General features: G+C 46.1%; 1 protein-coding gene across 1 annotated transcript in view; it reads left to right on the top strand.

Moving 5' to 3' along the window:
* Window positions 1-12322, top strand: part of slit3 (slit homolog 3 (Drosophila)) — a 195405-nt gene that overhangs the window by 18593 nt on the left and 164490 nt on the right. The window contains exons 3-4 of the mRNA XM_038994006.1: window positions 300-371; window positions 2491-2562. Coding sequence (XP_038849934.1) covers window positions 300-371; window positions 2491-2562 — 144 coding nt within the window. The remainder of the gene's footprint in view (window positions 1-299; window positions 372-2490; window positions 2563-12322) is intronic.

Below are 12322 nucleotides of genomic sequence, written 5' to 3' on the forward strand. Positions count from 1 at the left end.
ACCTTAGGGATCCTGAAACATGACATGATGTTCCCAGAGCAGAGGGTAGACACTCGACAGGCTAAAGTAAGGAATACCCATTTAGACCTCGAAGCAAAACCCTGTAGTTATAGTACACGGTCTTGTTTCTAAAAGGAGGACATGGTGTTGTTTCTAAAAGGAGCACACGGTGTTGTTTTGAAAAGGAGTACACGGTCTTGCTTCTAAAAGGAGTCCTGTAGCTTTTAACCCATGGTCCTGTAGCATTTTAACCCATTTAACCCATAGCTTTTAACCCATGTCTCCCTCTTTTCTGTCAGGCACCTAGAGGACAACCAGATCACAGTGATTGAGAGGGGGGCGTTCCAGGACCTCAAACAGCTAGAGAGACTGTAAGTATCCCTAGATGACCTCACTTCCCTACCCAGCAGCCACTGCAGCAGACTGACACCCTCTCGAAACTTTTCACCCCTAATACCACGTTTGGGTATTTACACTGTTTCTGTGTGCATAAGTGTGTGTGTTTGTTTGCCTGTGTGCGTTGCGTGCGTGCGCGTGTGTGTGTGCCATATATGCACTCTCAGAAGCACTCAAAAAGGCATATTTAGGTAAGGATGATATAAATGACCTACATTTAAAAGTCAAGGCGGGTGACTCGCTCACCTGCTCCTTGACACGGGTGAAGCATACCTCCACATCACTCCTGAGCGTGAACATTAATACTCTGATGTGAAACTGACCACACGGTCAAAACAACACGGAGGGCACTGCTTCTGATGTCCAAGTTCATGAATGGCCTAGACATTTGGCTTACTGACCTTGTCTGTGTCATTGGGTTTGTTTCGGTATGGAAGTAGCTGGCTCACCACAAACTGGTAACTAAACCAAACCCATCCATGCCAGGCTTGCCAGCCATGACGATGGTCCAAGTCCGCCTGTCGAATGTGCGTCAGGAGCTGGGCAGACCATCTCCCAGATCTCCCAGCCAAGTCCCCTTTCTGTCACAGCCTCTTCCTATCCTGCCAGGAACTCACTCTGCCTGGATGTTATTCTGCCGGCCCATCCGCTTTTCACACCACTCTGGTATTCCGGCATTCCTGCCCCCGTCATCCCCTTCTGACCCTGGTTGGGTCTGGATACGACTGGGAAGGAACCAGGGTCTGAGTGAAGGGTCCTATGTCCGCAGACTACTCACTGACACTCGTGCCCTGTTGACTGGAGCCCATGTGTGACTTGGACGGTCAGGGTGCTATTTGTATGGCACGGGGACGCTGTGCACACATAGACCTCTCGCTTTATGACCCTGGCTCTGGGACAGGTGGGCGTTAGTGCCGCGGTGTAACGTGACAGGGAGCACACTGACGGAGATCGTAGACAGGGCCATGGGAACATATCTCCAGTCATGTTGTCTCTCTCTGAGGGAAATGTATGTCAGTAGAGTAAACGAATGGGGCGAGGGAGTTGACCTTTGCTGAAATGGAGCTAAGGAGAAAGTATCAAAACAGATCTGATTGACTTTGATTAGATCAAAGTCAGTACTGTCAAGTGGTACATCAAATGTGTTTTGTCGGAGTATTCCAGGCTAGACAACGTATGTGACAGTTGATCTGCTCCCTAATGTTGTGTTCCTCATTGAGGTCAGGTCAGAGATTGAGGCCTTGCTTTGAGCTATTATGATTTGTGGCGTAACAGCGTGGAAAGTAGATGTGCGAGCTGGCTAGGTGTTAGGTAAGCCTTTAGTCTCTCCATCCGGCTGTGCAGGCCAGGGATGGATGAGGACAGAGGCAGACAGAGGGAGTGTGATCAGGCTCTGAGGGCTCCTTTCATGACATCCTGAGAACCTCCCCCGTCTTCCTCCACATACCTCAGCTGTGCCCTGTGACCCCCTGTCTCAGAGAAAGGCTTTGGTGCCATGATAAGGTCTAGCATCCTGAACCCCCCCCCCCCCCCCCCCTCCTATGTTAGTCTGTGGAGGCTCATCACAGTGATAATGGCCTTTAAAGGCTTCAGATGACTTCAGAGCGTGATAACCTATGCCCATCTTCATAGGAAGTCACCCGCTTAGGCAACTTTTGCATAAGCTTTAGCCCATCTGTGAACTCTTGACCCGGGGCGCTGTCATTGGCTTATCCCAGTCTTCCTGTTCCGCGAACAAAGGGTCATCCCACTTCGGAGGTTCTAATCTGATTGATTGATTGGAGCGTCTGTGTGTCGTTTACATTTCACCGGCCTTCTCATCAATCTCTGTTCCCTGCTGTACCACAACACAATGGTGCTTGATGTTGCTGTATGTTTCAGCCCTCAAATGTTCCCTAAGTCTGTCTCTCTGTGTCTCTCTCACACTACACTACACACAAACACAGCCCAAACTGTACTCTATTCATTTGACATAGTTAAATGTCTGAATGCCTCATCAAACAGCGCTTATTTGACCAGACTGATGCTTTCGCCCTTCCCTTGCGCTCTCTCTCTCCTCTCCCCCTCTCTCTCCCTCTCTCTCTCTCTCTCCAGGCGTCTGAACCGGAACAAGCTGCAGGTTCTCCCAGAGCTGCTGTTCCAGTCCACACCCAAGCTTGGCCGCCTGTAAGTCACAACGCTACTTCTCTTTTGATATCTGATCGCTGGGAAACAAAGTCAACTTCCCCACTGTTTTAATTTCAATCATTGTCTTGAATGGGGGTTTCCGCTCAAATGTTTTGCTTCCCATACATTTTGAAGAGGAGAGGAGGTTTGCGGTCAGTGCAGGGACAGTCACCGTGTTATTATTCTTTAACCCCCCAGATGTTGGGCTTGTATTTGGGTTGCGGATCCCTGCTAGGTGTCAGGTGACACAGTCCGGCTCTGTACTCCTGTCCATGAGGTGAAGGTGTGCTAGGGGGAATGTTTTCCTGGGACCGGAGGGGGTAACTGCAGAATTTTTATTCCCGAATATCCATTTCGCCGAGCCCTTTGAATGCATGGCCTGGTCACACCGCAGACGTTAGCTTTGCTGTCAGGGAGGACTAGAGCCGGTCCTCAGAGAAACACACGTACTCAGGTTCGCCCTGGGTGGAACCGACAAGCGGGCCTGAACTTTACTAGTGTTTACTTTGGGGCTCTCTCAGCAAGTGGAGGAATATGTGACACAGGAGCAGCGTTGGGGCTCTATTAACTTGGGTTTAGTGTGTTTTTTTTTGTTTTTTTTTCTACTGTGAAATGTTTCCACTAGGAAAACAGAGAGATTGGAACTGCCAAATAATACGTTCATCTCTTTCAAAATATCCTTGTTCCCTTCATTGTTTTGGAGGTTACGCCGGAGATGAATTCACGGCCTATTTGTTCACACCGTGCGGCTTCATGTAGCGGTGATGACTTGATCCGCGTTTGACGACAGCAGTCATGGCTCTGTTTAAAGAAATGAGACTCTCTGCTGCCAATTCAACAGCAGTTTGTGTTTCTCCTCTGGGCTATCGATGCTGTCTCCGAAACACTTGTTGAGAATGACAGTTTAATTTCCTCTCCTCCCTATGCTGCTCCACCATAAGAGCATTATTGGCAATGAATTTTGTATTTTATTTATTTATCAGAGGTTAATAAGGCAGTCTTTACAATCCCAGACAGTTTCTAAGGAGTGGAAAGGATGGACAAAGTCCAAAGCGAATACTGTAAATCTCTCTGTTCTTATCCTTTTACCATCAGCAAATTTAAATTATAGTGTCTGAAGTTTCCCCCAAAGTTCTTTTGAGTTCTTTACCCGGTGACGTTTTGCTATGTCTCAACTATCCTGTAATGAAGGCTGTCCTAATCTGGTCGGGGAGAGAGGTGGTTTACGAGGGGTTCATAACCTCTCCCTGTCATACTTGGTTATTATCTGTAATGTTAGTGTGATATGAATTGCCTAACCCCTAACCCTGGTATTGAAAACCCCGCTCGGGCCGGCCAGGCTGAGGCAGCTGTAGAAAGCATACGCAGCGCGTCACAGTCCAACAGGTTTATTTGATGTGTCCTGCCCTTGCCCTCTTCCTTCGCACGAGCCAGCGTTCCAGGAAACGTTCTGCTGCTTTGGGTCAGGTCAGAGAAAGGTAATGGCTGCATCCATTAACTTAGCTGCAAGAGTCAAGACCGAGGGAGAGCAAGTTGAAAGAAAAGAAAGATGGTCTGTCCCGTCGGTCCGGGGGACTTTGATGTGAATGTGCCATCATGCAAACAAATGCATAATAGATGAGCTGGAGACAGGGGTGACCGAGCAGACTTCCTCACAGCTACATCCACAGGCAGGCTCAGGTATTGGCTGATGGGGACAGGGACAGTGAGGGTTGTGGTGGTGGTGGTGGGGTAGGAGGGCTGGGGCTGGAGCCTGGTGCCCCAGAGTTGGTGGATTGGTTGAGGTTAGGGTTGGGGGAGGGAGGGAGGGAGGCTAGCCTAGGCCTGGCCTGGGTCGGTGGGATGGATCATGGATCATGGATGATCATGATGGAGCCACTGGGCTGCTGGCTGGGGCGTTTGTGGTCAGCGTTCCCTGTGCAGGCCCACTCTGCTTGGAAGGAATGCGGTTAGAGTTACAGGGCTGAGACTGCAGAGCACTGTCTGTGTGGGCCAAGGAAGCAGGGGCCTCTCTCTCTCTCTCTCTCTCTCTCTCTCTCTCTCTTTCTCTCTGCAAAGATAGCTCTCTATCTAGCAGGGGATTTCTGTCCCTCTCTTTCTATTTCTCTCTTTGCTCTATATCTCTATCCTCCTCCTCCTCCTATTCACTGACTGCCCCTCTAGATGTCTTCAACCTGATGGCTAATGGAAAGCAAATGAAGAATTAGAGGGAGGCCATGAAGATGCCTGCTCCTGTTTATTAATGGTGACTGGGATTAGGCCCCCCATATTAACTCCACTTCCTCCTGACTGGCTGGTCGGTCGTCAGGCCCCCATGTTGTGGTGTTTGAACGCAGGATATTTCATTCAGCAATACCCATGGGACTCAACCACTCCCTGCCAAAGGCCTGCTCAGGTTGCATGTGATTGGTGCGCATGGAGGGCGTAATGTACAATGTTTTCTTATCCCCCACCCCTCTAGTCAATTGAGAGTCCTCTCTTTCATCTTGGTGAGCAATTATCCATTAGTGAGTAGAGTAGTTAGCCTGTCTGAATGCTATGGCCAGCAGTGTAGTGGTGGTAATGTAAGTCTCACTACTCCTCAGAAACTCATTGTGATTGATTCTGCCAGAAGAAGAAGTAGTTGGATGCCTGCTCGGTGCTAGAGGCTGGGCATGGGCCAGCTACATCCCCACTCCGTGCTCCCAACCACCTCCCCCCAGCCCCTTCCAAACACTGCTATCGTTTGCCCACAGTTTGTTATCGTGTCAGAAATCGTTGTGTTGTTTTCCCATCACTTTGGCTCCAGTTCCGGCTTTGTTTGGTTTTCACGGGACTCCATATTTGCTCGAAACAAATAACTCTCCCACACATTTCGTTTCTCACGCCTGTTGGACGAGGACTGATTTAGCGAACACACAGACGCAGCAGATTGAGCTTTTTCCTAGTCTTCTTCTCTGTGTTAAAGCACGGCGCTTTAAACCAAGGCCTGCAGAACAGACATGCGTGTAGGCTCCTGTAGCACCCCGTATCAGTGTTTCTCTTTAAAGCTCTTAAGCTGGCAAACAGGCTGTGTGGCTGTGTACTGCCTGACCACAATGCTCCTCCTGCCTGCGATATCTGCCTAATAATTCAATACGTCCCGAATGCATAAACCATGGAGCCCTGGCACGCAGCTCAGCCATTGGGCCCTCTGATTGTTTTCAGAGAAATGAAGCTCTCCCAGAATGCAAGCCAAATGTTTTCCAAAATAGGACTGCACTCAGCCAGTTTCTGGAGGCCAGACAGCTTTGTGATTTACTCCAAAGACATATTTAGATAAATACAAGCTACAAAGACATTAGAGCTCTGCTTCTGAGCCAATGAGAACCGGACGGGGCACAGCTTGTTGGTAGATACAGAACTTTTTTTAACGTTTTTTTTTTAGTTTAATTTATTAGGATCCCCATTAGCTACTACATATGCAGCAGCTACTCTTCCTGGGGTCCACATAAAACATACAAATACATGACAAAGTATAGAACAGTTGTAGACAAGAACAACATAAGATATTTTTTTTACTTTGAATTGAATGTAATAATAAAAAAAATACTTATATATTGGAAAGAGACAACAAAAATACTATTTACACACTTTTCATATATACAGTGCCGTCAGAAAGTATTCAGACCCCTTGACTTTTTCCAGCCTTATTCTAAAAAAAATATTACATTGTTTTCCCCCCCTAATCAATCTACACACAATAGCCCATAATGACAAAGACATTTTTCAAAATGTATTTTAAAAAGTCATTAATACACATTTTTAATTTCCATGTGTACTAGGAAGCTAAAAGTGGACAGGGATGATAAAAACAGCTTGATTGCCGTAGCAACATCAGGGAAACTGGGCATAAGGGAGTGGTGCTTCAAATAAAGCAGTTGTGTGACATCCTTAATTGAGCCTTTCATTGTCTTTAATTGCCGGTATCAACACGTTACGGAAAGATATTAACTGTATAGGAAGCTCTGGGGACAGGCCGTCTATATAATGAACAGCTAATAAATTGGCAGACGCAAACAAATTATCATCTTTAGTGGACAACAGTTTTTGAGGGCTCAAAGAAAGAGGTTTGCGATTTCCTTCATGCTGGTGAACTGGCTTTTGAGTTGTTTGGTTGCAGTCCCTTATCTCTGGTATATCTTGACTTAGTTTAAATCATTCCACACTAAGTTTAAATTGTGTGCAGCGCAATGGACCTATAATTCACAATGTCTCAGGAAAGACTGTCTGGGTTGGCAATACTCAATATAGAAAACAGTTGGGCCCGCAACCTGGACCTACAGGCCGTGGTGAAAACATTTTCACACAAGAAAAGGAGGACTCCAAGAGACCAGGGGAGTCTCTCAAGTTGGATTTCATTTAATTGACCTTGAATATTGCAGGCCATTTGTGTAGGCTATTAGCCAGACAGAACCCGCTGAGCTCAACAATAAATAGTGGCTGAATTTATCCTGAAGCCAACTACTTTTCCCCTCATTGTTAAGGCTATTTGATGTGTCATTTTTATAAAGAGTTTATAAATAGCAGCTAAATCTGGTATATAGCTATAGATAGTACACTGCATAATGAAACAATCCCTGTTAAGCTAGTGTTTTGAGGGTGGACTGACTGTATTAATTGGCATCAATAGAATGGTTTTATGCACAACAAATCTCCACGCTCGGAGAGAGCGCTAGGACGGCTTATGTCATGCAGGTTCAGGTAGCCTATATAGTACCGTTGCATAATCAACTAAATCTATTGGTGGCTGATTAGTGTGTTGTTGCATCAGAAATCTATTTTACAATCTGCCATGTTTGAATTTCCAACTTTAATTACTGAACACGTAATTACATTATTGCCACCAGCCAGCAAGTCTAATAATGGCTGCTTTGTTACACCGTGTATAGCACGTGTCCAATTCATTCCACCGAGGGCTGAGTGTCTGCAGGTTTTCACTCGTCTCTTGTACTTGATCGATGAATTAAGGTCACTAATTAGTAAAGAACTCTCCTCACCTGGTTGTCTAGGTCTTATTTGAAAGGGAAAAACCCCAAACCTGCAGACACTAGGCCTTCCATGGAGTCAGTTTGACACCCCTGGGGCATAGCTTTGTGAAGCGTCAGGCTTAACATGAGAAAATGACGACCAAATAGGCCTACCCATAAACATTTATCAATTAGTTAAAACATTGCTGTACATGCCCCGGCACCACAGAAAGCCTATCATCGATTTGATAGGCATGCAGCTGTATAGACATGTTGCAGTTCCAGCACCATGGACAGCGATTGGCAGTCTATACTTTGTGAGTGGCTGTCTGGCTGACACATTCGATTTGTATTTTATTTTAGGAGGGGGGTCGGGAAACGCCGACCTTGCGGCGGGGTCCAGAGAAACTGCGTTACACCAGTGCATCACACACATATTCTCCAGGTACTGACAGTTTGCACTTGGTGGCCTATAGCAGCCCCCAAAAAGAAGAGGCTTCAGAGGAGGCAGGTGAACCTGCAACCACAGCACTTCTACTTCACTTGCCTCTCTGAGCTTTACAGGAATATGGCTCTGAATATATACAGAAACACCTCCCCCGTAGACATTCCTGTCTTTTCTATAGATGATATATCCTTGTATTCTTACTGCTGTATCGTCAAAGGTGCTGTCTAAGTGAGCCTCAGAAATGGCTAATATATTTATATTATCTAAGATTAGCAAATTACTAATCTCATGAATCTTTGTTTCTGACGCTACATATATTTACACGAGTTAACTTTAACCCTTTACTGGGTCGCTTATCTAAACGAGAACTCATAATGATAATAGGTTGCATTTCCCCAAAATGTATTTCTGCTAACAACAAAGAAAGAATTCATGCATTTTTTTTAGCAGATTATGTTCAGCAGATGCCTTGTCTGGTTTAGCTCAGCTATAGCATGGTGCTCTATTCTCCATTCCACTTCTGCACAGTTGTCTTGCTGGACTGTTGCAGGGGGTCGCTGTCCTGTCGGCATGGGTGGCAGTGACGTTTTGTTTTTGTGTTTTTGGTTAGTATGCAGTGTTCTGAGTGGGAGCTGTTGGCTTGGTGGGCGGTCCCACGGGACAAGATCAAACAGTGAAACTTAATATAGCCAATTATGCTCCAATGGGAGATCTGTCAATTACTACTCTCTGTCTCTCACTCTCGCTCTCTGCCGCCCCCCCCTGCTGTTTCCAGCCAGAGACGATATGTCATTGCCAGTAGGTACTTAACCTTGTCAAGTATCTGGAAATTCGAAGCTCAATCTAGGCAGGTCGAACACAGACCCAAAGCAATTCCCACTGGGGGATGCTGCTTGCATGATCGTTTTTTGTTTTGTTTCTGCTGACAGAAGGAATGAATAAATGGCAACGTGAAATCTGGCATCCCAACAGCTTTGTCTCACCTCAGCGTTTATCGACCCTGCGAGGAGCAGAGGAAGGAATGTTTGCTGGGGAACTTTATTCGGATTGTGTTTGTGTGCACGCGTTTTGGCAGCCAACGTGTCTTTAATAAGTCACCGGCAGCAACACCTTACCACTCTAAAGTTACCAGCTAGAGGGCGAGAGGCTATGAAATGTTGTCGGGAGTTGGCTGTCTATTTTATAGAGCAAATAATGTATATGTATGTGGTGTCTACTAAAATAGCAAAGAAACATGTGGTAGCAATTGAGTGTCCAAATAAAGGTAAGGAAACATGCAATAGGAGGTAGCTTTTAAACTGCATATTTTGTTACTGTGAATACCTTCCCCTGACTTATTTGAATTTTGTAAGCTACAGGCTATGTATGAGCTTTCTTAGCAGCCGACAGCACTCACACAATGTTTGTTAAATCACAATTAAGGTTTACATGTGAGGCGTGATTAAAAACAGCTGTGTCTTTGGAAACTTGGACCGGGAAGAACTGAGATATCCTCCGTGTCACGAGCAGAATAGAAAGGACCTTTTGTTGACTGCTTTTCTTACCGAGCAGAGGAGAAATAATCAACCCTGTTTTGAGTTGTAGCTTTATTTTTCTTGAGGGGCTTTTAAACCTGGCTGCTCGGTTCTGGGTTTTTTAAGCACACAATTGTTACGTTTCCTCATAAGATATTCAAGACAGACTGAAAAGATTAAGATATACACTACATGGCCAAGAGTATGTGGACACCTGCTCGTCGAACATCTCATTCCAAAATCATGGGCATTAATATGGAGTTGGTCCGTTCCCTTTGTTGCTATAACAGCCTCCACTCTTCTGGGAAGGCTTTCCACTTGATGTTGGAACATTGCTGCGGGGACTTGCTTCCATTCAGCCACAAGAGCATTAGTGAGGTTGGGCACTGATGTTGGTCGATTAGGCCTGGCTCACAGTCTGCTTTCTAATTCATCCCAAAGGTGTTCGATGGGGTTGAGGTCAGGGTTCTGTGCAGGCCAGTCAAGTTCTTCCACACCGATCTCGACAAACCATTTGTGTATGGACATCACTTTGTGCACGGGAGCATTGTCATGCTGAAACAAACAGGAAAGGGCCTTTGCCAAACTGTTGCCACAAAGTTGGAAGAATTGTCTAGAATGTCATTGTATGCTGTAGTGTTAAGACTTCACTTCAATGGAACTAAGGGGGCCAGCCCAAACCATGAAAAACAGCCCCAGACCATATTTCCTCCTCCTCCACCAAACTTTACAGTTGGCACTATGCATTCGGGCAGGTAATGTTCTGCTGACATCCGCCCAAACCCAGGTTCATCTGTCGGACTGCCAGATGGTGAGGCATGATTCATCACTCCAGAGAATGCGTTTCCACTGCTCCAGAGTCCAATGGTTGCGAGCTTTACACCAATCCAGACGACACTTGGCATTGTGCATGGTGATCTTAGGATTGTGTGCAGCTGCTCGGCCGTGAAAACCCATTTCATGAAGCTGCCGACTAACAGGTATTGTGCTATTGTTGCTTCCAGAAGCAATTTGGAACTTGGTATTGAGTGTTGCAACCAAGGACAGACGATTTTACGCACTATGTGCTTCAGCACTCGGCGGTCCCGTTCTGTGAGCTTGTGTGGTCTACCACTTCGCGGCGGAGCCGTTGTTGCTCCTAGACGTTTCCACTTCACAATAACAGCACCAGGGCAGCTCTAGCGGGGCAGAAATTTGATGAACTGACTTGTTGGAAAGGTTGCATCCTATGACGGTGCAACGTTGAAAGTCACTGAGCTCTTCAGTAAAGCCATTCTACTGACAATGTTTGTCTATGGAGATTGCATGGCTGTTTGCTTAATTTTATACACCTGTCAGCAACCGGTGTGGCGGAAATAGCCGAAACCACTCATTTGAAGGGGTGTCCACATACTTTTGTATATATGGTGTATATATAGTCATTCATATGTTGAGTATAAATATTTCAGGAAATATATTGAGATATATTGAGACACCACAGTATATGTACAGTATACTGTTAAGATGACAGACAGTAGATCAGGAGAGCAATTTTGCTGCATTATTTACAGTAGGGATCGGATGGGACTGAGGCACATATAAATCTCCCTGCATGGTGTGGGGCCTGCACAGCCACCCACTGCTGTATACTGCTGTTTCTGCTTCTGGGGACTCTGTTAGTTCTGCAGACAAGGAGCGTGCCGGCCCCCATGTGTGCTGCTGCTGGAAACTTTACTGCAATCCTGGAGCTGGCCTATGTCACACACACAGCCATTCTGAGAGGCATACACTCCGTCTATAGGCATAGGCAGAGAGAGGGGGAGAGGTAGGGGAGAAGGGGGATTGTGAGGTCTCTTGGGTCACTAGCAGCTCCTAAAGCCTAGACTAGTGATTTATTTTGTTTTAGCAAAGTCTGATTGCTACAAATGAACCTCACAATCTTTTTCGCTCTCGTAATTGCAGACACAGATGTCTTTGGTACACAATTACACAGACATACATACACAAAGACAGGCATACATACTCTCTCTTACTTTCCTTCTCTCTCTCTCTCTCTCTCGCTCTCTCTCTCTCTCTCAATACACGCACGCACTCATGTTTGCACACGCACGAACGCACGCACGCACACACACACACACACACACACACACACACACACACACACACACACACACACACACACACACACACACACACACACACACACACACACACACACACACAACAGCTATGTAGTAGCATGAAGGATATCTCTGATCTAATAGCTAGTGGTTTTCCAGTCTGGGTGGAAACAGGCCATTTGCAGGGGTGGTTTCTCATCCGTGGGACTCGGAGACGAAAGGAGAGAGTGTATGGAATGGGAGTCGTGTTTTACAGTGTGTGGGTCAGAGAGGATGGGTTTTACTGGATGGTTTTTCCTGGCCGAGAGGAGGGCTGCAGGCCGTGAGGAGGGCTTGCTCTGTCGACTGGCTGGCTGGCTCTGTGTAATCTACCCATGTCCGTGTTCAGGGGTTGCCCCTGTCTTTCTTCTCTCCCTCCTGTCCTGCACTCAGTCCTTACCTCTACTGACCCATTTCACTGGACCCACTGAACTACTTACTCTCAATGTCTCAGTAGCATTGCAGATTTTTACTTATAGGTACTATAGGTAATACACATTTTAACTTATAGGTACTGGAGATAATACACATTTTACATTATACGTACAGTAGGTAATACACATTGTAACTTATATGTACTGTAGTTAATAAGGGCCATTTTTTTAAACAATAACGAACATAACCCTAAGCACATGGTAGGGAAAGGGTTAAATACTGGTAGGCCTACAGTGG

Source organism: Salvelinus namaycush, chromosome 5 (genome assembly GCF_016432855.1).
Source record: "Salvelinus namaycush isolate Seneca chromosome 5, SaNama_1.0, whole genome shotgun sequence".
NCBI lineage: Eukaryota > Metazoa > Chordata > Actinopteri > Salmoniformes > Salmonidae > Salvelinus > Salvelinus namaycush.